The sequence below is a fragment of the Vombatus ursinus genome, unplaced genomic scaffold (genome assembly GCF_900497805.2).
Source record: "Vombatus ursinus unplaced genomic scaffold, bare-nosed wombat genome assembly UNPS02014858.1, whole genome shotgun sequence".
Lineage (NCBI taxonomy): Eukaryota > Metazoa > Chordata > Mammalia > Diprotodontia > Vombatidae > Vombatus > Vombatus ursinus.
The window spans coordinates 2,765,929-2,792,234 of NW_020954636.1; the positions used below are offsets into that span (position 1 = coordinate 2,765,929).

The 26,306-nt window shown below is 36.0% G+C and overlaps 1 protein-coding gene across 2 annotated transcripts in view; it reads right to left on the minus strand.

The window, feature by feature from the left end:
• TPK1 (thiamin pyrophosphokinase 1) overlaps nucleotides 1–26,306 on the minus strand; it is a 468,766-nt gene that overhangs the window by 265,601 nt on the left and 176,859 nt on the right. For both annotated transcript variants that reach the window (XM_027841244.1, XM_027841243.1), the window contains exon 4: nucleotides 20,028–20,097. In XM_027841244.1, the coding sequence (XP_027697045.1) occupies nucleotides 20,028–20,097 (70 nt within the window). The remainder of the gene's footprint in view (nucleotides 1–20,027; nucleotides 20,098–26,306) is intronic.

A 26,306-nucleotide genomic window follows, 5' to 3' on the forward strand; every position in this document is an offset into this window, starting at 1 on the left:
AATCACATAGGATATATGTTGAAGTTTCAACTTGAATTCAGCTCTGACTCCAGCATCAGCATCATATCCACTGTCCTACGCTGTCTATTTTTATTTTGTATATAATCTTTATATACTTACAGGTGTACTGGAATAGAGTATGCACTTAATTGATGTTTGTTGATTAATATCGTATGCATGCTATTTTGTTTCCGATACACTTACTTAATTTGTATATGTATATAGCGTACTCACACATATACACAGATAATGTTTTGTTCTTATATTCTTATATTCTTCTGTCATGATGCCTAGCATGGGGTTTAGTCTTCATAGCTTCATGGGTCACTGACTTCAATAATCACTCCTAGGTTATAACTAGTTGCTACAAGTCAATCACTTGAATGGGTGGATCCTCAAAGTACTGCCCTGAACTGTCCTACACAGAAACTCACTCATTCAAGACTTCTCTGCCTACTTATCTCACCACCTCCTGATCATATCATCTTCATTTACTACCCTGTCCCCTGTCCTAATTGTGTCTTCCCTCTCATTACTGTAAAATCAAAATGTTGTCATAAGAAAGCCAGAAATGTTATGATGTGGCAGAAATCTAACTGAATCAACAGCATGTGTACATGAAATTTGATAGTCTGATCACCCTCAATTGTTGTTTTTTTTTCCCCCTGTGAATATGGGACATGATGCTTACTTTTGATATATCTAACTTGTCACTGTTTATTTCAGTGATTTCAAAATGTACTGGAAATGAGTAAAACTTCTGAGACAAGTATTGTGTTTTCATCTTTCATAACTATTGTTAGAACTATTCCACTCTTAAAAAAAAAATAAAAATAAAAGAGACCTGTGTCACTGAAAAGTGATCACAAGCAATTTGTGTTTCCCCTCAAAATGGCCCAAAGCTATTTTATTTCCAAAGAACCCATCCGCGATAAAGAAAAAAAAATTTTGTCAGCAACATACTTTATGGAATATAATAGCTATAAAGAACAATGCCACTGATTAAATCTAGCTGTAAAATGACTTCTTATAGCTGCTTGAAATGATCTCACACTGAAAATTTATTCTCACTTTAAACATGATCTGACAAACACAGTACCTATGCCCTCCTCCCAAGAGCACCCCCAAATGATTCAGGGCTATGCATGGATAACTTCTAGATCTCCAATTTATAGCATCTGATAACCAACAGAGTAAAAATATATGATTAAGCTATCCCAATCAATAATTCAAGATAAATATGTCCTCACAGTTTGATTCTGGAGAGCACTTTAACACCTAGACACCAGCTATAAATCCTTTTCCAATGTGCTAATCATTTTACCTCCCATCACTTCTGTGAATATTTGATTCAGAGACCCAATAATGTTGATATGCTTACAAAGCTTAGTAATTTGATTGCCTGAGTATTTTTAATATATACCTAACCAAATCCAAAGGCTAATCGTTCCTTAATATTATAGTGACAACAATCAAGACTTCTGAAAACCTGGGTGTTCTCTTAAACAAGACTGATTACATGCTATGGTAACCTTTGTCTTTCATTATGAAATAAAGGTTAATAAAAGGATATTCTTTCATAAGATATGCATCTGCAGGGACAAGAGGGACTATGGTTTAAATAAGTCTCAAATATAAAAAAAAATAAAACAAAAAATCCTCAAAAGCATTTTATCCTAAAAATGATTGTCCATCTATGTTATGGTGCCATACTCTAGTTACTGCAATGTCTGCTTAAATACTTGACAATGGTTTACTTCCATTCCAATTTAAATTCTTTAATGATCTATAAATTCTAACACCTTTTAGAAGGTATTTCCATTCTTTCTAGCTGGAAATGTGCCAATTTAAGACTTAGTTACAACAACTTGTCACATTATGCATCTAAATAGAAGCCATAGGATCTTACTTGGTATCCTCAAAAACCACGTTTGTTTTCAACTAAAAGAATTCAATAATAAACTTGCTCTATCCTTCAATCCCAAACAGCAACTGCATCTTATGCTTAAAAAAGATTATTGTATAGGAAGTTGAATAAGGGTTTTGAAAAATAACAGAAAAGACACAGTATTCTCAACATTGATTTTTCAATAATATATCAAAGGCTGGAGGAGCCATGATCTCACTGTTATGGTTATTCTCTTCACCAATGCTGATGATTAGCCTTCTCTATACCTTTTTAGACCATCTTCAAGAATCACTACAGACAAAAACATTTACCAATTGGATGATGACCTTCTGGTGAAGATAAGCAATGTAGCAACGATCCATGAAATAAGCTGGTACTTAAAGCCTTCCTAGGTGAGGAGAGGCTTGACAAGTGAGAATCACACATACGCCATGAAGAGGTGTCAGAGTGTGAGTTCAGAGGGAACATGACATAAGTCAAATGCAAATAATACCAGCTGGGTCTTTTAAGTAGTGAAGCTCATAAAAAATTCATGTAAAAGCAAATTTTACCTTCTCCATTAATACTGATGGGTGTGTAAATGGTTCTCCCAGATGTGCACATTCAAGAACGAGATACATTGGGTCTCTGACTTCAATAATCACCCCTAGGTTATAACCAGTTGCTACAAGTCAATCACTTGAATGAGTAGATCCTCAAAGCGTCTCCTTGAACTGGCCTACACAGAAACTCATTCATCCAAGACTTCTCTGCCTACTAGTCTCACCACCTCCTGACCCTATCAGATCACCTTCCTGAACAGATCATCTTCATGACAGATGGACAATGACTGCCTGTCCCCTGCAGGCTAATTATGTTTTCTTCTTTATTACTGTAAAATCAAAATGTTCTCATAAGAAAGCCAAAAATGCTCTGATGTGGCAGAAATCTTAATGAATCAACAGAATGTGTATATGAATATGAATATACACGTGAGACACTTGAATCTTGTTATTATTTTAATTTGATTGCTATTGTGATACCAACACAAGTTGTATGAAGGTAGTCAAAAGAAGGTTTGTTGTTGTTTTTAATTTGTTTCAGTTGAACTGAACAAACAAATGACTGATCAAAAACATCAACAGTGCTTCTATTGTCTAAGCATGTTGAAACATACATGATAATCTGAAATGGCCAAGTAATCAAATATTGTGAATGTCATTAAGATTCATAAATATGTTTACATGGTATCTCACATACTAGATAATACTGGAGGATTTCAAGAAATGCAATTAACTACTATAACCAGATCAAACATCAAGATTTCACTATCTAATAACCTCATATTTAAACAGACAATGAAACAATTTGGATTAATGGCTAGAGACATGGGCTTGGGAGACAGGAAGGCCTGGATTCAATCTGATAACCCTGGCAGAATGGCCCTGCATAAGCCACTTAATCTTGCAATGTTCTATGCAATTCTCTAAGACTATAATTTGCAGAGCAAGTGCTAATCTTCACTGTTACACAAAGTTTATCAATGAAGTTCTGGTTTCCCCACCAGAAGGTAACTAGATCAATGAAACTGCAGGTCAGCGCAAAGAAACAAAAACAAACAAAATAGGAAAGGCCTGAGAAGAAAACATTAGTAAAATGATAGTGTTTGTTTAAGCTTCCATTAGTAAAGAGACCACAATTTAGGCATCCATGAATTTTTTTAATTTTGATAACTGTACACAAATATAACTGGTTCACTTTCATAATCTTATGTATTTTATTTGTTTAAAAGCATCATTCTGGGAAGGGATTCACAAGTTTCATCAGAATGCCAAGGATGTCCATGACACATAAAGGGTTAAGAATCTCTGGTATAGAGTTATCAAAGGGATCCCTAAAATGAAGATTTCTCTGTACTAGACCTTTCAAGAATTATTTCTCTAGTAATAAGCATTTAGGTGACTATCATTTTTATATTATCATTATGATTATCATTATATAGCTATGTGACTAATTATTAATTATCAATTGCTTACTAGCATAAGGAATTCTCACCAGATATTATGTCTCTAAGATTTATTGTGCTGATACAGATGAAGTTAACTCCCTCGCACCAAAGAATGAGCAGTTTATGTATTTCATGAAATGTGTTTTCGTTTTTTGTGCTAAAATTAGGCTGATTACAGGGACCACTGCTCTTCAATGTTTGATGCAATTTTTTGCTCATCTAAGATTCTTGTCCATCTTCCTCATCAACTATCATTACTGTCAGAGAAAGAATAAAAAGAGACAATTTGCAGACTGGAGAACTAGTAAAACTATTGTTTCTGCTTTTTAATAATGTCTTTTTTTGTTCTGTGGTGCAAGGAGAAGAAAAACAGACAGTGGCAGACGCCATAACTTGAAAAGTGAAAAAGATGCTGTAAATATGTGCCTCTAGTAAGATTTAAGCTTCTGGAAAACAAGAACTATTGTATTTTTCTTTTGTCTTCAGCCTCTAACACAGTCCCTTGTACATAAAAGATACTAAATAAATGTTTTCTGAGTCAAATTAGTGCCAGACTTAAAGAGAGAAAAATATTCTCTCCCTCTGATAAAGAAAAGCCAAACACCATAGCCCAAAAGAAAAAGGCATAGTGCTCCAAGGCTAAAATTAGGAGCTCGGGCTAGTTTCAGATATGATCTTGGACTCAGTAATCTGAAAATTCCCTAAAAAGTCACTGCTTAGAGGTCAAATTAAAAAGGGGAAAAGGCTAATGGATGCAGCTTGCATCAGGCAAATAGCAGTTTTGTCAACACACCAGTTAGTGTACCTATTTTTGTTGTTGTTGAGCCATTTCAGTCACGTCTGACTCTTTGAAACCCCATTGCAGTTTTCAAGGCAGAGATACTGGAGTGGTTTGCTATTTCCTTGTCCAGATCCTTTTAACAGCTAAGGAAATTTAGGCAAAGAGGGTTAAGTGACTTGCCCAGGGTCACACAGTTTGTATCTGAGGTCAGATTTGTGTACACTGTGTACATGTGTATACATTAGTTCTAAGCAACAGAGGCATGATTTGAACCAAGGTCCTCCTTCCCAAGCTCTGTACAGCCTCCCTCTTGTCTACTGCTTACTGATTAATTTTGGAAAACGTATTCGAATAAACTTCTGTCTTCAAAATGTACTCAAACAAGGTATCACTCATGCATGTGTTAAAATTCTATGACAGATGAAGCTGCTGAGATTAGTTTCTTCAGTTATCTACTGAGCAATACCATCAAGTGAGGCAAGAGTGTATGTTCATCAATGTCACGGAGGATGTAATATTCAAAGTCCTATGAGAAAAAGGATCCCTTGCCAGGGACGATGTCCTCCACACAATCCTAAGAATTCATGGATGTTATGAATTGCTTCGAAACCATTTAATGAAATTCATAGTGACTACCACAGACAAGACCAAACACTCCTTATTACTGAAAGTTTCTCATGAGCACAGATATTAACATCACTTCTGCCAATGTCCATCTACATGTGGTCCATTCAAATACAAAGTTGACCTTCCAATTAACCCAATATGAAAGTATAATTTAAAACATAACTGAGTGCCTGATAGGAAGCTACTTCTTATGAAATTAGCCACTAAAAGTGTCTATCACATCTAATTAACACAGGATTAATTCAGTTACATTTTTACATAGCTTCCTGCACAGGTTAATGATAAGTGTTAAAGACTCATAAGTATAAATGTGCAAATTTGTTTTTTAAAATATGATATATATGAGTTGAGGCACCAAGGTGGCTCAGTGAATTGAACACTGTGCCTGGAGTCAGGAAGACCTGAGTTCAAATTCAGACTTAAAATACTTACTAGCTGGGTGACCCTGGGCAAAACATTTAACTTTTGTTTATCTTAATCTACTATAGGAGGAAATGACAAATCACTCTAGTATTTTTGCAAAAAAAAAACAAAACACCCATAGACAGCTGTGGTCCATGGGATCATGAAGAGTCAGATACAACTGAACAATAACAAAAAATATGTAAGTTACTTTAACATTATACTATTGGTATATATTAAATTAATATTTTAGGTAGTTGGTACAACACAGATCCAAGTAAACTGGTAAACAAAATTTGGTATAGGCTGAACTTGAGTGTCCCAAGAATATTAAACCCCATTGTGTCAATGAAAACAGAGAGTAGTAGTAGTTTATTAGCAGGAAATTGTCAATGCTACAGACCCTTGGGAATTAGTTATTTCACACTAGAACATACAGTCTGAAGTATTACTAACTCCTTTCCTTCTACAATACGCAAACATGTTGACGACTGCTAAGGTCAAAACTGAACATGATTCATAGAGGTATTTTAGTTTCTCTCGTCTTTTTGCTCATTGTCTCTCAGGATCTTGTATAGTTTCCATAGTCGAATTTTTTGGCCATGTGACACTCCGTATGATCCCACCTCATCATTACATGAACGCTCCTTCTCTTTTTGTTTGTCTTAGTCAATCAATTCTTTACATTTCTTTCCAAAAAGTTCCCCAAAAAATCAAAGAACATTAAAGCTAAAAGGTACCTCAGGTATTGTCTCTTGAACTCCCCCAACACCTCAGTCACCTCCACCACCACCACCACCAAAAACAGTATATGTCTGATTACTGGATTTGTGACATTTGGAATTGGAATTAGATTAGAACATAGGAAAGGGAGCTGCTGAGGCCACACCAGGATAAGGACACACTATCATTCTGCTGGATGCTCAGTGAACTTTTGTTCTACAAACTCATGTCCTAGAATTACTTAAAAAATAAAGCCATGTTTATAGAGTTCGTCATAAACTTGATATACAATCACAAACATAGAGATCATGTAGTTCAGTGATTAAGATGGACCGCAATGGGACCATAGATAGATATCATGAGGTCTGTGAATTTGGATGGGAAAACAATTAAAGCTTTATTTTTACAAGCCTTAAACTAAAATATACCATTCTCTTTGATTAGTTTAAAACATTATTCTGATCAGGGGTCTGTTCACAGGCTTCATCAGAATATAAAAGAGCCCTCCCTAACCTACCCAAAAGTCAGTTGTATCAATAATCCCTCTGTTAGTTCTGTGAAAGCACTTCTCTTCCATCTAGAAACATGCTTAAGTCTCTCCTATCCTTAAAAAAAAAAATTCTCTTGATCCTACAATTCTCTCAAACTATGACACTTTATCTCTAAGATTCTTCACTAATAAACATTTGGAAAGAAGACTCTGCACTCAATTTCTTTACTATCTCACCACTGATTTATCTTTAACACCCTTCCCATTTGTCTTTTGCCCCTACTAATCTTCTGAAATTGTTTTAAAGGTCATCAGTGACCATGCATCTATTAAATATATTGCCAAATTTTGTGTAAATATTTATTTGCTTTACATATGTAAGTTTATATACATATATTAACATACACATATATGTACAAATGCATGTGTATATATTTATGTACTTTATAGTTTCCTACTATCTAAAATGGGAAAGACAAGAAGATGTCTAAGGTTCCTTTAAAATTCTAACAATCCATGATTGAAAGCCACAGTGGCATAGTGAAAAAATAATGGGAATTAGAGAATGTATGATAAAATCCTAACTTCACACATATTTATATATGTGATTTGGGGCAAGTTAATTAACCTCTGTGGTGGGTGCCAGTTTCCTCATTCGTAAAACAAAGGAGTAAGACTAAAAGACCTCTAAGGTCCATTAGAGTTTCAAATTTCTGAACATATCAGAAGAAATCATTTTCCAGTATACTATGAATAATATAAGCAATTCAGTCAGGGTGAAGAACTGGGAGAAGGAAGACTTCACACTTTCTAATCTGTACCTTCAACCTTGATAGACCCAGTTTTGTAATTGTAACACTTCTGTCACAAAAGGCATCCTTTTGATAGAGCAGTTTCAATATGATAATTATTCTTAGAAAATATTATTCTTGCCTTATTTTTAAAAGATACCAAAAGAAAAAAGTACAAAGAATAAACATGAGAGCATTTAGAAGGTTTTATATATATGTATGTATGTATATATCCACCTAAATTGGCATATGATAAAAACATGTGATAAAGCAGGTGTTCCTTCAAATATTATTGCCTTTGAGGGATGAAATATATCAGCAAACCATGGTTGATTTGAAAATAACAATAAAAATGATAAGACAAGATAAGCAAAGGTATATGATCATTTATTTCAATGCATAATCTAGAGTTTAGAAATGTCTTCCAATGGCACTAGTTTAATCCAGAAGCAGAAAAAGAAATCATGACCCCCTCATCCTTAATCCTAACCTTTTCTCTACCATAGATGTGTAAGTGTGCCTATGTACCCATATGTGTGCACATTCACCCAAACACATATTTAAGAAGCATATGAAATGTAGAGAGCAATTAATAAATTCTGACAGCCTAACCTGACAAAGGATGGACCAGAAATGGCAGGTTTTCACATCAACCTAGGGCCTAGGCCCTAGGGAAAGAAATTTGATGGGCCTGTTTCCAACATTTTGATACGAGAGGGAAGAAGCCAGTGAGAGTTGCAGCACCTGCTACAACTTAGGTGTAACAGAAAGGGTGCTGGCTTTCTAGTCTGAGAATCTGGATTCAAATCCTGGCTTTGCCAACTTACCAACTGAATTAACCTCTCTAAGCCTCAGTTTGCTCATTGATAAGATAATGAGGTTGTGGGGAAGTGGAGAGAGCACTGGACTTAGAATTAGAAAGACTCACAAATTCAAATCTGACCTAAACACTAACTAGCTGTGTGACTCTGGGCTCATCATTTAATTGTTTGCCTCAGTAAAGGCACTGGAGAAGGAAATGGAAAACCACTCCAGTATCTTCGTCAACAAAACCCCAAATGGGGTCAAATGGGGTCACAAAGGATCAGGCATCACTGAAATGACTCAACAAAAAAAATGAAAAGAAATACAATATTTGAACATACTAAAAGATTTAGAAACTGTGGCCAAGGCCATATTCAGAAGAATGAAAATTAAGCATACCTCCCTCCTCTCAGTGGACAAGTAGGAATATGGATTGAAGTATAGTAAAACAAGATAGACTAACATATTGGCCATGTTGACTATACTTCTTTGTTACAAGGTAGGATTCTGGGGTAGAGTCTGGGGAGGGGAGAGTAGTTGCCATCAAGAAGTGACATTGATATAAAAATCATTAAAATATATTTTAAAAGAAAAATAGTAAAATGAAGAGCTTAGACTAGATTGGCTTGCAATTTCATTTCAGCTCTCAATCTGTGATCCAATAATGCTTAAATTAATATGATCTTCTTTGCCACTTTTTTCCCTTTGTGGACTCTTTTTTTTAAAAATATTGTTCCTTTCTTCTCTGCTGTAGTTGTCTACTTTCAATGTCTGAATTTAAAAAAAAAAAAAGGTAGTTTAACTAACTTAATTCTGAAAGGCCTTTTTTTTTTTTTTTAAACTGAGGGTTTAAAAAATATATGCCATACTGCTTCTTATTTCCAACCAGGCATAATAATAAAAGGGGGAAAAAAATATTTCAGAATAAGGTTTTTTTTAAACCCACAGCAAAATAAAAATGGGCTTCAAATTGTAACTTTTAGGCCCAGTCCCCTAAGACAACTCTAATCTCTTAAAGAAGAAGGATAAGGCTTTGCACAGCAAGGGACTTTCAGGCATAGCTAACAAACACCCTCACCAATTGCTGTAAGTAACAAGCGTATCTTACCAAAGCCTATGTTATTCCTAGGTCTGCATATTTATGTCTGACTCTCTAGTGATTGCATGGTTTTCTCCCCTTTTTTAAGCTACATTTTCTCCTGGTTTGAACTCTAATCTGATGATGCTGAGAACTGAAATATGTGGAGAAATTTTTGGATTATTAATGTAGAAATGGATAAGCAGAATATATCATTTTGCTTTGTTTTCTTTTCTTTGGCAGAGAGTTTTTTTCACTCTTACAGAAAATACTACAGAGCACAGGTAGGCTGGTGGGGACTATAAAACAGTGATATACTAACTAGTCTGCCGAAGGGGAATTCAAGCTGTGTGTGCTATGTTGCTTTTGGTACATTGCATTTGGGATCATCTTTTCTAATTGATTTGCTATTTCAGTATGTAATCCAAGGTACTTTGCAGGTTTTGGTCTCCCCAGATCTGACAATGTTACTTAACAACTTAAGAGTTCAGTCTACCTACAAAACAGACGACCATTTCTACAGACAGAATTTCCAGTGGATAAGGATGTGTTGAAGCTATCCTGACAAAACAGTATTACTACTAGTTGCCAGCCAGGGTTTGGAAGAGACTTGCAAATACAACTGGATGTTCTGAGGACATTAACTGAACCAGTATACTACCTGCATATGAAAAACCAGATTCAGAAATGTGATACATTAGGGAGTGATTATTTACTTATTAAAACACACACAACAATATAAGAAACAAAAAGTAAATCATGCAATTCCTGAAATAACAAATGTCTTCAAAATATAACTGTTATAAAACTTTTGAGTAATACTTGTCATATGGACATACAGTAGGGCAAAGGTTCTTATTAGCCTTTTTGTGTATTATGGAACCTTTTGCATTCTGTGGAAATCTAAGGATCCCTACTCAGAATAATGTTTTTGAATGTATCAAATAAAATACATAGGATTGGAAAGGAAGACAATGATATTGAAACATAATTACAAAAAAAAAAGTTCACAGACTCCCAAATTCCTGAATTAAGGCATTAAACATCAGAAATGAGATAGATGATTGACTTGAATTGCACAATAAACAGGGTAACGCACAGCCTAAAGAAAATTATTCTACCACAAATATTAGAGAATGAATTAAATAGTCTAGTCAAATTTTTCAAATGCAGTACATATCAAGTAAGATATAAAACTTCTTTCCATGTCTGTAAACCAGATCATATATATATATATTAATCCCCTATCTTCATAAAATGTAATTTTATGAAATGTAGAATACTCTATACTGTTTAAATTCAAATATAAAATCCCATAAATTATATTTATGAATTTAACATTTTAACATTTTAAAGATTTCACTTAAACAAATGACTTTGATGACTCTATAAATGTTATAATACAGCCTAGGCTTATGTCACAACAGCTTTTAGTGAATATGAAGTATGCAAGTACTAGAAGGCAGAAAGTCAGCTAGGTTCTTGCCACTTATTACCAATATCATCTTGAAAAATGAAATGAACAAATAATGGCCAGCCTGTCTCCCTCAGAATAGGGATGACTTTTGTCCTCATCGTAAGGGTGGGATGAGATAACATCTGTGTCCTCGAGAAAGGCGAATGAATCCAAGGGAAGGTAAGCAAGAAACAATGGGATCTTAGAATGTGTGAGCTGAAAGGGGGTTTACTTGAGCTGATCTAGATGAAGGGTCTTCTAACTTTTCTGATGACTCATCCTTAAGAATGAAAAAACTTTTTGAGCATGCATGCACAAGACAGTACATAAATATTAGTTCGTGTGCTGCTATATTAATATATTGTATATGGAGATAAAATAGAAAGCTTAAGTTCTTAAAATATATTTATTTCTGCTAATTAGTAGCACAAAAACTTTCATGCTTTCCCTCAAATATTAATATTAGTAATATTTTTATAAAAACACTGATTGAATAAGCTTCATTTTTTTAACATCTTGGTTTACTAGCTTCCTGTTAACAATTTCATATAGCAAGAAATGAGCAGGCAGATTGCAGAAAAACCTTAAAAGACTTGTATGGACTGATGCTGAGTGAAGTGAGCAGAATCAAACGAATACTGTACACGGTAACAGTCACGTTGAGTGATGACTAACTTTGATAGACTTAGCCCTTCTCAGCAATGCAAGGATCTAAGACATCTCCAAAGTTCACATGATGGAAAATGCTATCCACATCCAAAGAAAGAACTATGGAGTTTGACTGCAGATCAAAGCATACTATTTGCTCTTTTATTTCCTTCTGTTTTGTTTTGTTTCCTCTTTCTATTGGTTCAAATTCTTCCTTACAACATGAGTAATGTGAAAATATATTTAATAGGAATGTATATCTGGAGCTTATATCAGATTGTGAGCCATCTTGGGGAAGGAGGTGGGTGAGAAAAAATTTAAAACTCAAAAGTGTATGGAAGTGATTGTTGAAAACCAAAAATAAATTAATTAAAAAAAAAAAACAGTTTCATATAGCCATTTGAAGGTCTGATTATAAGTCCAGAAACATGCAGAAATGCTTTTAAGTTACTTGCCCATTCTGTGAATCTAAGTTGAGTTAAAGTTAGATAATAAAAGAACAATAGTACTTGTACACAGGGCATAATACGTCACAAATGAAACCCGCTTTGTGCAGTGCAGTTCTTACTTCCTTCAGGACATCTCACACACCACAAATAATGTGATCTGACATATGGACTGAGCAATGGCCCCAATGTCATTTTATATTTTACATATTAATAGTAACTAATTATATCAAGATACAAAAATATAAATATTCTAATAATTTTGACATACCACAGTGAATTACATTGCATACCTCGCTTTGGAGACCACAGATCTAGACTGAGGGTCAACAAACAAAAAGAACCCATGGGCCAAATCCAGCCTGCCACTTTATTTACAAACTTTTAAAAAGTAACATTCTTAGCACATGGGCCATACAAAAATAGGCAATGAGTAGATTTGGCCCACAAGCAGTTGGAGTTTTCTGACTCCTGATTAAGACCATATAGTCATATTACAGATGAGAATCAGGTGAAGTGATTTGCCAAAGGTTTCATAGATAAGTGGCCAGATTGGAATTTAAAACCAGGTGTTCTTTTTTTTTTTTTGGCTAGGCAGTGGGGTTAAGGGACTTGCCCAGGGTCACACAGCTACTAAGTGTTATGTGTCTGAGACCGGATTTGAACTCAGGTGCTCCTGAATCCAGGGCCAGTGCTCTATCCACTGCACCACCTAGCTGTCCCTGAAACCACGTATTTTGACCCCTAAATCTGCTACTGCTATTATTATACCACATGTGGATTTGGAAAACAGAATACTGAAGGAGACTATGATGAAGTAGAAGGGAAATTAGACAATTGCTTCAAAGAGAACACAGCTCTGGACAATGATTTGAAATTTCACATTTCAACTCAACATAAAAAGTTGGGTTTTTTTTAAACAATTATACATGTTTATAAATCAATGTGCTTCCTCCTCAAGTAGTGAGCTTCTTAATACTCGATATGTCCAAGCAGGAATGCTGGATAATTATATCCAAGAAGTTGCAGAGAATATTACTACATTGATTGGGAACTTGGACTAGAAAATCTCAAAGGTTCCTTAAGTTTCTAAAATTTTATAATATGTGATTCAGCCTTCTACTCCCCCATTTTCACCCATTACTAACCAAATAAATCCCATTACCTTTCTCAAATAAAGTATGTTGTACTGCTAGTTCTATGAACAGAGCTCAGTGTCTAAATGAACACTCACTAAAAGGAGTTGAGCTTTTAAAAACTTTTGCTCTTACATTTCCTTTATATTATGTTCATCTATGCTTCAATATGTCATGGACTTATGAATTCTTTCATATAGGAACTCCCAATATAAGGAGCTCCCTCTAGCAACACAGATTCTAACTACTTTATTATTTAACAAGTCACTGCATTTCTAGACTCAGGGTACTTTTTCAGCATATCCCCCATGCCTTCAATGCTCTCCCTCCACATCTCTGGGTCTGGGTTCCTTGAAGTCTCAACTAAAATGTCATCTACCAAAAGAAGCTTTTCCAAATCTCTCTCAATTCTAGTGCCTTTCTTTTTTTTTTTTTTTAAATTGTGTATACAGCTTGTTTGTAGATATTTGTTTGATTACTGTATCCTCCATTAAAATGTGAGCTCTGTGTGGGCAGGCACTCCTTTTTGCTTCCTTTCATATCCCTAGTGTTTAGCATAGTCAGAATTTGGTCTGAGGCAAGATTTGAAGACAATCTATCTTTCTCCAAGTTCACCAGGCCACATGGTCTCTATAGATAGCATACTTTTTGTTTTCTAATTCAAATATTTACACTATACTTTCATAGGGGATAATTCAGGTGTCCAAAACGTGATCAGTATCTCTTTAATGCCCCAAATTGAGTAGTAAATGCTTTATAAAAATGATTATCTAACAAACATTATTATGCACCATTAAAAGACTATAAGGCATACATTGCACATTCAAGTGAGTTTTACTGAATGACATAGCACTGATAGATGGTTTCCAAGACGATGGAGAAGAATACTCATGTTCCTTAGCAATTTTCACATTTGACTACAGCAGGGACCAGGAAATCTTTAGCAGTAAGGAACAATTTGAGGTAGATCTGTCTTTGCTTATACAGAGAAAAGGCTTCATTTGCAACATGAGCAAATTCTCCCTTGCAATCTGGTTTTAGGAAGCAGTGATTTGCCAGAATATATGGACAGTCTTTCTGAACTCATGATCAGTATTTTGGGCAGCTCAGCCCTGGCATATAGTCAGCGATATGAAAGCACAGGTGACTGTGCTTAAATATGGATAGATATCCTACACTAGGAATTTTCTTATAATCAGCCTACGGATGACACACATTTGGTAACCCTAGGAAATAAAGCAGTTTGCTTAGTTCAGGGGCTTATACCATTATTTTGAATAAGACCAAGGAAGGATCAAGTGTTATCTTACAGTAAAACTTCTTGTAAAAAAGTTAAAATGAGAGAAACTGTTCAATTTTCATTGGCAAACTAAGAGGCAGCAAGTGGATACTTTCTACTTTATTAGATCTCTTACTTTTTCATGCTAAGGGTTACAAAACACAGTGTTTCTTTACTCAAGAATGGCTCATGATGCAGTTTGCACTAGTGTACAATAAGCAATAAATGGATCCAATCAAATTTAGTGGCTTGATCCGTCACTTGGACTTCATATATTAGCAGTATTTTCAATCATGAAACGAGTCAGTGTAGTTGTGTAAGACATTGGCCAATACAAAGGAAATTGGAACATGCAACAAAATCAATCTCAATATTAGGTACACTTTAAAATAAAGAGACAAGAACATATGCATGGTGGTTTTAAAAAAAATCAGTGAGAATTAACCTAAAAAAAAATTTAGCTCCTACAAATTATACAGCCAATCAGAACATGGCACTATGTACATCAATGTTTGAATAGGTAATGTTTTTCAACTACTCTAAGATCTGTTTGCACCTGCATCTTAAAATAAAATATGATAAACAGTTGGAAATCTACTTTCAATTGTGGCAATGTATTTTCTGAACCTCTGGCCCAACTTCCTTTCCCTAGTGCACAACTACATATTTCACCTATGCTAAATCTCTGATTTTGAGGGGAAATTCAGGCCTGAAATAGGAATAAATACTAGGTGTGTCATCCGAAGGTAAATGGTTTAATTCATTTGTAAATGGCTAAGGAAGTATCCAGAAACCATTATGAGCAGATTTCAGGTGCCATGTGTGCAGGTGGAACCAGGAAGCCTCTCAATTCTGTTACCTTGACACCAGTAGTTTTCATTTTGATTTATTCAGTTACTTTTTAACCAATGATGCCAAGAGAAACACTTCAGAATAAGATTTTCAAGACTAATTTCACCTTAAGTCTTCTTTTGAACCTTTTGCATCTGCTATGCCCTGTTAGATCCTCATCAACCTCTAGAGCAGCTCTTTACAGACAGTAGTTAATAATTTTTAAATTAAGTTACATATATTAATAAAAATTTAATTATGATTTCTAATTAAATTGAATTACATAATGTTGCCACATCTCACTTACCTACCATCAGCAGGATAGCCTACTTGCCAGACTGAAGTATGTGGGCCAAGGAAAGATGTTCTCCCTGTGTGAAGCTAGCTGGCCCAAACAGGATAGAATTCACATCTTGGGCTTTGTTGTCACTACCTTCCAACTAAATGAGCCAACTGGCCTCAACACGCCTTTCCATAAATGTGTAAACATTTTTCACAATGATATGCACCTGTGTTTCTACTCCCTAACTAATTTAGGAGGCCCAGCATTAGGTCTTAGAGAAAATACAGGCAGAAGAATCCCTAAGGGAAGAGATGAAACAGAAAAATCAAAAGAGATTCAATAAAGCCGACCATTCATTACCCACTATTTGCAAGACTTTGTGCTAGGTACTGGGAATACAGAAACAACAAATAAAACAAACAAGCAAACAACAACAAAGCGAAGAGTCCCTGCTTCACGAAGCTTACATTTTACTGATAATCATAACTGGCAGGGAGTTAACAATGTGCAAATAAATGGAAAATATGTAAAATCGAAACAAGAAGTCCTTCCAGTCCTTTAAGAGGCAACACTACACTAGTAACTGGGGGAGTAACTTGGGAGGCATCAATCCTCAAAGGCCTCAAAGTGAGTTAGACAGATGTCTCCTCCAAGCATATGAAGGTAGGGGAATGTGTGGAAAAGAACAATTTGTTCCAACAGCCACGAAGGCAGCTAAAGCAATTGCTATGGAGTGCATAGAGCTTGGTCAGACATCAAAGATGCACAAAGCCCAGTGTCTTGCCTCTTGACATTGATGGTGCTGGAAGAGAGGGTAAGGCTGATCCAACTTTGTGCAACTGTACCTCACTTCAATCCAATTCATGCACAAGTCAAGATATCACCCCACAATATCATTGGTTGTCTTTCAAAATAAAAGATGAATAATAACCTGGGCAGTACTGAAAGGCCTCCTCTAGTGGCACCTGAATACAGCCTCAAAGGAAACCAGGGATTTTAAGAATCTAAAAGGGGAGAGGGAGGAGAGCATTCCAAGCACAGGGTATGAGAGCCTGTTAGAGGTCCCTGAGACAGAAGATAGAATTGTCACTGTTGAATAAAAATAAGGCAACATATACCAAAAGCCTGATGATATATTCAGTGTTCAATATCCATGGTCCCCCATCTATGTAAAATGGGTGGGAGGTGTCTTCTCATATTTCTTGGTTTAATGTAATTTGCATCTTTGAATTTTAATTATTTGCTGGTACTTGTTCTTTCCATTTATATTGTTGTAGCCCCTGGGTAAATTATTTTGCTGGTTTCGCTTACTTCACTTTGCATCAGTTTAAATAAGTCTTTTCCACGATTCTCCATATTCATCATGTTCATCATTTCTTATAGCACAGTAATTTTCCATTACATTCACGTACAACAATTTGTTTAGACATTTACATTTACTAGGTATCTGCTGAAGAACTTTATCCTAGAGAAGTTTCCATCTCTTTTGGCATTACTTCCCCTGCCAGAATTTCCCTAAATAAAATTTAGGTTACATGTCGGATGATTTATGCTTGGCTTTCCTTTCCTCCATCACTAATTCCTAACATGGAGTAGTCACATCCCACTAAGGTTCCAATCATTTCTATTCCAGTAACTATTTACCATATATTGGTTAGAATCAGGTCCAATCTAAAAACAATATTGCTGTTACAATATGTAACGTTTGCTTGGTTCTATGCATTTCACTGTTCATTATTTTGTGCAAGTCTTTCCATGTTTTTCTAAGATCATTGACTTCATCATTTCTTATAGCACAGTAGGATTCCATCTCAATCATATACCACAACATGTTCAGCCATTCCCCAACTGAAAGTAGTTCTTCCTGTGCTACTTCATCTTTTAAAGGATGAAATTATCATGAAGGGAAAACAAGAATGTATTAGCTGTTTTATTTTTGATAGAGACAGAGACAGAGAGATTTCCAGAAGGCAATGATTTAAGTCCCACATCAGCATTATATCATATCTCAAAGTTTTGTATTCTATTGTCAAACTCCTTATCTAATCCTTCCTCCTTTCCAGTTGGTCTGTAGTTTACTTCACTGAACACATCCTTTTCACTTGACTTCTATTGTTAATCCACATATTTTCCACCATGATGTCAACCTCAGGTTTCTATATTTCCTACAACAACTCTGCATCCTCTCCAAGACAGCTAAAGTCCCATCACACCAAGTTTCAATGACATCTAAAGGTTGAAATCTTCATTAAGATCTCTAGTTCAACTTGGTTATTATCCATATTTGGATTCATTCGTATAAATGCATCTATCATTTGTATAAATGCATCATGAGTTTTATTACTTGTGTCTTCCTTTTGTGTCCTGTTACTTATTGGCCATTTCTTCTACAATTCTTCCTATACTATTGCTGATAGTGTTTGTGTGTGTTAAATACTACTTGATCAGATTCTCAAAATTCCATCAACTATTTAAGCTTTTTTTTTTTAACTTTCCCTGGACTCCATAACATCAAAAGCTCTTATTTTGCTACATTTTAAGCAGTAGCCCAAAAATCCAGATCCTGAGAAGATTGAGATTGATCCTGTATCATTTTCTTGTTGAGCCTAGTAATAGGAATTGATTTTGTCCTGTAACTGTTTTTGTCCTATAACTGCTTAAGTTATGGTTCTTTTGTCTCTGAATTTAGTTCAGAATTTAGCTGGCCTGTAAAGGGTTAATTCCAAAAATAAAGGTCTTCTGCTAATCACTGATCTATTCTGGCCTTAAGGAATTTTGCTAACCTTAGGGAATGTGTGTTAAGACAAAGGAAGCTGATATCTTTACTTCACCAAACTACTCTGTAAGGATGTGGTCCAAAAGTCTGGGCTGCTGTCTTGCACTTGGACTCAAACAATGAGCATTTCCTAGTGTCATGAAAGAAAAAGGAGAATTCTTGCTAGTCCCCATTACAAAATTTCTAACCAATCATGTTGTTACCTGCACCTCAGTTCTGTAACCAATCATGTTGGCCTTAATTCCATGTCATCTGCCCTGTTCTTTTCTTCATTCTATACTCTCCAAAACCTACATAAAGGGAACTGTCCTTCTGTTCGGGGTCTTTGGCACAAAGGAAGGCAATCTACTGCCCTATTTATTAAGAGGTAGCATGTCCCTGCTTATAAATATTATGTTGCACAGAGATTTGCCTCAGTTTACTCTTTTGTTAAATTTCAATTCCGATATGACGTTTTAACCAACTATTCACTTCACTCAAAAGCCAGCTCAAAATTTGAACATGCTGATTTATGTAATTTTAGTCTATAAATTGAATTTGAATTTTTTAAAATTGACAATCCACATAATTAAAACTCAAACTATATCTAGACAAGTGCTTAATTTATGCTAAATAAAAAAATTATTAAATCTGAAAACAAAGAGTTCATGTCAGAGCATCCTAATATCCGCACTCCAACACTCCTATATACAGTCACACTATTTTGCCAGCAAATATGGAGATTCACTCTTCATTGAACTGCTTTATCTTCTGGAAGATGGCAATATTTCTCCAATAGTAAATATGGTGGAAATGGAATTGCATTTAACAGTAAGTCAGTTTATAACTAGAATATAAATGAATGTGTGCATGTCAAGGGTTAGACCACAAATATGCTAGCAATGAGTTGTATTTAAAAGCAATTCCTGTCCTTCTCACAGCCTGTAATTCTTTCAACTAAAAATAGCATACCATGCAAAGACTAAGGAAACCAGAGAGTATATACAGCAAATCATTAAGGGATGAACTATTTATCCCCTAAAAGATATATGAGTGCATAACTCAGAAGTAATTAAGTCTAAGTAAATTATACTGGGCTTTCCTCAGCAGGAGTATAAAAATGTCACATCTTCAAATAGCAAAATATGTATTTCATTTACATGTGTTCATTTTTAATTCATTTTAACTGCATTAATAACATCTCACACCTCCATCTGGAGTTCTAATTTAGGGAATCATAGAAATCTCGTATTGGAACAGACCTTAGAGGTCATCTGGTCCAACATCCAACCCGGGACAGAAATTCATGGAGAGTTAGGGCATACTCTTTAAAAGTATCAATGCATGAAAACACTTGTGTTTTATGAGGTTAAGGCAGGAAAAGAAAACATTAACTTTTTTATTACAGGTAGCTGATAAATAGAACAGAGTAAAGGAATAAGAATGACCAGTTCTTCACAATGCTCAAGATTTCTCTATTGATGATGTTTTTGAGAGAGCTGATTTCCTCATAGTAGACAAAGGAGGGTAGTGGGGGACATAAGAAAAGACCGGAATACTGAATGATATATGAAATTCGAATACTCTAAAAGTCCACATACCTCTCCCGCTCTCCTTCAGTGACATGATACAATTGGTTAGCACCTCCATCAGCACAGGCTTTTAGAAGAGCTTAAAAGAAAACATATTAATTCAACATTAGGACATTAAAAATAACATGCATTAAAATGCATATACAAACATATACTCTCCAACTACCTTGGATAAAACTTCATCTGGCCTCATGATCGAAGAAGAGCAATCAGTTTGCCTTTCTCTCAAGCTGATGCCCGAGGTTTTTGTGGTGGGTTTTATTTTTCCCCTCTTTATCTGAGGGTTGAAACTGATGATCTCAAAATTCCCTTCCCTTTCAAAAGATCATAACATATAGGGTTACCACTCAAATATGGTGGCAAAAAATATGAGAGAAAGGACAAAAAATGCCATTCTCTGAAATGAACCTAAAAATAATTATTGGAAATAGAACAAATGAGCAGACTATAGAAGTCATCTCAGAAAACAATCAACCTCAATAGGCAATTTGTAAATGTAGGCGATAAAATTTTGGTATGTCTCGAATCTCATCAAAGTGTCTAAGATATCCTACCTAAAATCCTTTCTGAAAACCATGACTTAAAAATGTAGACTATAAAATCAGGTTATATAGTCAAAACTCACTTATTTGATGTTTCCTCTATACTACATAGAATCTCCCTGATAAATGCACTGACACAAGTTGCTCATGCCTTGAACGGACATACTCTCTCATTATCTCTTCCTCTAAAAACTCCTTGATGCCTTCAAAGGTCAGTTCAAGGGCCACCTCCTACATGCCATCTATCTTGATCCCTCCAGGGGCCACACCCACACCCCCCCCCCCCCCGTAACTGATTTGCTTATCTGTATAAGTATTTTCCATTCTTCCCCACTTCATATATAATAAGGTAAACTCCTTGAGGGCAGGCATTATTTCATTTTTATCTCTGTAACCCCAGGGCCAGGCACATAAAAAAAATAGTATTGAATGAAAGAATGAAATGAATGGATGGTGAATGTACTCCTAAGGAAGCAATGCTGTTATTATGAAAGTTAAAGTTGTTATGGAAGACAAAGACTGAAAAAAATAACATTAGAAAGAGATGGATTTCTATGTTTATTTAATACTATCCATAAGAGTATACCACCATACCTGCATTGAGTATTCCTATCACAAGATATATGAACTCTATTATGAAACAAGGAGAATTCAGACTCTAATTACCATCTGTGTAATATACCTTGCCTCACCATTTATTAGAGTTAATTAAAATAATATTTACAGAGAATTTTAATGTTTACAAAATAAGTTAGAGCTATTATTTCATTTTGTCCTCACAACAAGCAGATGAGGAAGCTAGAAGTGAAAAGGGTTAAGAGTGACTTGCCCAGGGTAACAAAGCTAGTGAGTTTCTAAGGCCAAATGTGAACTCAAACATTCTATCCCACTGTGCTGCCTAGCTCTCTCTATTCAACTATTTTAAATAAAGTGCTGATAACTAATTCAATTTCCCGAGTACCTGGGTATGGTGAGAAGAAGCATGGGATAGGGATGGAAGGAAGAGGAGGGGAGAAGCCAGGGGGAGCTCTGGAAAACAGATGTTTATTCTAGTCATCGAATCTATGCATCAAAGTAAATTAACCAAGTGGCATCCTAAGCTATGGAGTCTGGTTATTTTTCAGTCTGGCTAGTCTGTATCAATATTTCAAAAGATGATAATCCCCTGGTGAAAGACAATTAAAAAAAAAAATCAAGTTCCTGAACCTGTATCAGTGAAGACAAAATTTTGGGCTGTGGTGACTCCTGTCCCCCTGCCCTGCCCCACAAGCATAGGTATCCAATCAGCCTCAGTCTAAAATACCCAAAGAGCTGACCACCCCCTAGCAATCTAATTACATAATTTATAATTTACTTGACCTAAGAAACTATTAGGGGACAATACAAAATAAGCACATAATTAATTACATATTAAATTGCGTGTTATAGATTACAAGTGCTACCAGATTATCAGGCAAGAAAAGCAACTGGTAGTAGGTGTAGAAGGTGGGGCCTGAGTTAGGCCTTGATGGCCTTGGATTCGGAAAGATAGAAGAAAGGATGAGCGCATTACAGGAGAAGAGAATGACATGAACCATGCAAGGCATAGCTGTATTCTTGAAGCAGGGATATGACTACTTTGACTAGAGCAAAGAATACATATTGGGAAGAAAATAAGGTTAAATATAAGGCTAAGCAGGAGAATCCTGTACAAAGAGAGTTTAAGGAAACTTTCCTACTGAAACAAGAGATTCTGGGCCTCAGAAATCAAAACCATCTGTGATGATTCATTTGACTTCTCACCTCCTCTTCTAAGTAACCTGGTATTTATCACTGGGAGAAAAAGGCAGAGGATCATCCTGGTTATGGAATCATTAAGTGCACAGATAGGAATTAGACAGGAATTAGACCTATGATTTCATGTACAACAGTTTATGACCCCATTTGGGGTTTTCGTGGCAAAGATATTGGAGGGGAAATTTACTATTTCCATCTCCAGCTCATTCTATAGATGAGGCAACTGAGGGAAACAGGGTTAAGTGATTTTCCCAGGGTAAGGAAGATAGTAAGTGTCTGAGACCAGATTTGAACTCCCAAACCACGAATTCCACAGTGCCCATCCAGCTGCTGAAACAGTAAGTGATTTGGTTAATACATACAAACAGTATGTGTCAGAGGTGGGGCTTGTAGCCAGCTCTCTATCTACTATACCAAAAAATGCTCCTCTGTAATAATTAACATGGCTTAATGCTACTACAATGCACAACATGGTCAAGGAGTCAGTGCAACTGCATTTGAATCCAGGTTCTGCCACTTGCTGGCGGTGCAACCTCGGGCAAGTCACTTAACTTTAGTGAACCTCAGTTTCCACATCTATAAAATGAGAGGGATTAAATTCTATAGATGGGGTTAGATTTAGAAGTCTGAGGGGTTCAGACTTCATTCATTTCTTGGACACAGAATATGACTTCTTAGGTACCTTACAGCTCTAAACCAATGATTCTTATTGACTTCCTATTTTATTCTCCTCAGTTATTTGGTTCAAATCTTTTCTTCTCTTCTCAAGCAACATCCAACATTGACAAGAGACAACTTTAGAATTTTACTTCACTGAGTTTAAGAACATCCAAGAGTTCCTGCAACTCCCTTCTACTTTCCAGCCTTTCTCAGGATCATCCATTATTCTCTCTTCCTTCTTTTGTACAACTTAGTAGATATCTCTACTGCTTGATAAAATCAATTTCTACTTCTCATCTCTCCCTACTTCTTTCTGGACTTGGTTCTGGAAATCATCCACTTTCTCTCTCATATTTCTAATCAACTCCTACTGGCTTCTGCACATCTACCAATAAAACACTTATCATATTTCTCAAAAAGAAGCGGTCCTTTTAGCCCATACAGCTGTCATCCTCCTTATCTGATTCTCTTCACTCACAAACTTCTTGAAAAAGCTATATAACTCACACTTTGTTGTAGCAAAGGATTGGAAACAAAGTAGTTGCTCATCAGAAGGGGAATGACCAAACAACTTGTGGCATATGAATGAAATGGAATATTATTGAGCAATAAAAAATGATGAATGATATTTAGAGAAAGCTTGAAAAATTTCTATGAAATGATTCAGAGTGAAATAAACAGAAAGAGGACAATTTATATAGAGAATAAAGTAAAAGAAATGAAAAGCAACTTTGAGAGACTGAAGAACTCTGTTGACCAATAATGACTTCACAAGATTCATACTTCTGTAGGGGAAAAATAGGAACCACAATTATTTTGGTGAAATGCCCCAACCCCTGACAGCCTAATATTAGAAAGTCTCCAAAGGTTTTGTAAAGACATAGTAAAGTGGATAGTCTCATCCCCTGCTGTGAAAATGATTTTGCAGTTCTTGTATAAGAGACTCTGTAGCTTTGTCTAAAAGGTCTGTTTTCACAATTCTAAAAGAACTTACTCTTTTCCCCTTGTCTCCTGCCTTTCAACAAGGGATGTTTTCTCACTCTGATAATAAATCACGTAACTCACATTCCAAACACTCGTCTTTCTCCCTTCACTGATCCCCCTTGTTGTCTACCCCTCCCTCTCCTGGGAAATGCTTTACTTCTCTAGCCTAAATTGCAGCAGAATGATGCTGATTGGCTGTGTGCTCAAAGACAACCTGAAAGGTTATACAAACCCAATCTGAATGCCAGGAATATGAATTTGCTAGCAATAACAATAGATTCCTTAGCTCGCTAATCAATCTCTTTACTTTCAGACTGGCCCCTTATCCTTGACCCACAGTCACCCAATGGCAGTTATGCCTCTCCAATACTTCCTGTCTCTCAGTAGACAGGAAATGGTCTAGAAGAAGCTAGGTATCACAGTGATGAGAGCATTAGTCTGGATCACCAGAATTCAAATTTAAATTCAAATTGGTCATTTAATAGTTATTATGACCCCAGGGCAAATCAATTTACTTTTGTCTGCCTCAGTTTTCTCAACGTTTAAAAGGGGATAATAATAACCCCTACCCCGAGATTTGTCTTGAAGGTCAAATGAAATAATATCTGTAAGCCACTGAGTACAGTGCTAAGGATATAGTAAGTAGATGCTAAACAAATGCTTGTTTTCTTCCCCACACACATCCCCCCCACCCCAAGCTCAGGAAAAAGCTCAACCATCAATAGTGTGAAACAAACATAAACAGGACCAAATAATCCATACATAGGAATCCTTGTGGTGGCATAGTAGTTTTAAAGTGTAATATTATCTGTTTTATTATATTTTTATTTATTTTGTTAAATGCTTCCCCATTACATTTTAATCTTGTCCCCACAGCACTCTGCAATGTTCGGCTACAGGTAGCAGCAGTGGGTTTGACACTTCTGCTCTATGTGTTCTCTCCCATCTTATCAGTCCTCTCCCATGGGCTCACAAACACCTGGGGTATCCTTCACAAACATCAACATCTCAAATGAAAGGGCTGGACTGGGTTTCCTGTGAGATCTTCTTCAGCTCTAAGGATATGATATGATGCTCTGATTTACAATGGTTGAAATAACCTATTTATTCTCCTATTAGAAGAAGTGACCAAAGTAAATAAAGACCAGTTGGTTTTTATGAATGAGGTATTCTAAGTTCATGGCCCCTCAAACCACGTCATAGCTTAATGAGAATCAATGCCCCAGGAATCAGGAGCCCATGTCCTAGCTCTACCACTAACAAGTTGCCATAAGCAATTCGCTTCACCTCACTGTGCCTTATTTTGAAAAAGTAGTATTTGGGCTTATGCTCCTACCTAGCTCTAACCTCTAATGATTCTAGTTCAGAGAATTATAGATTAATAGCTGGAACAGATATTCGAGTCTCTTCAAGTCCAAACCTCTCATTTTTCAGATGAGGACAATGAGGCATAGAACAGTTTAGTAAATTGCCAGGTGTCACACAGCTAGTAAGTTTCTGGGGTGGGATTTAAACACAGAACGTTCTGGCTCCAAGTCCAGCTCCCTATCCACTCCTCTACCTGGCACACCTTTTAGCAATATACAGGAGGGAGTGTTTGTTTGTTTGTTGTTGCGAGCCACACAGAATTTTAATCAATAAATGAGCAAGTACTCTATGTCCCAGAGAATCCTGATTAGCATCTCAGGGAGTATCAGTTAAGCTTGAGCTACTCAAAATACAAAAGCTTATCCATAAAAGGTCTCCTGTCAAGTCAGTTTAACTCCCTGGGTTAAGTTAACTTCTCTTGTGCATCAAACACTCAAACCATGATAATCAAACCACAAACAATTGTGGTTTCTTTATGGGCAGTTTGCTGGCTTCAAAACCCTGCCACATCTGGATAATAAATTAAAGGCAAGTTTTCTAATGATAAACTCTGCCATGCTGTCTTTACTAACTCTGTCAACTGCATGACATAAGTAACACGCACCTGCCTAAGCCACCTTCAAGATACGTCCATGGCCAGGAGCAGTTGGTGATAGAGAAATGGATCCAGCACATATGTATCCCGAGGCTGAGGCAAAGGTCAAAGCTGTTCTGTGTGTGTGTGTGTGTGTGTGTGTTTCAGGATTGTCACAGGACCACAAATGAACTTAATTCTAGTGTGTCTGTCTGTCCCTCTGCAGTTCTTTCTTTTTTGTTACGGTGGTTAAATTAAGGTTAGGTCACAATTGGGGTGCTTTTGGGGGCTTCTATTACTACTTCTCAGAAGGAATATGTTTGCTCTTTTTAGTGGAATGAAAATTAAGTGTAAAACTTCCAGCTGCACCTAAGACAGGCTTAA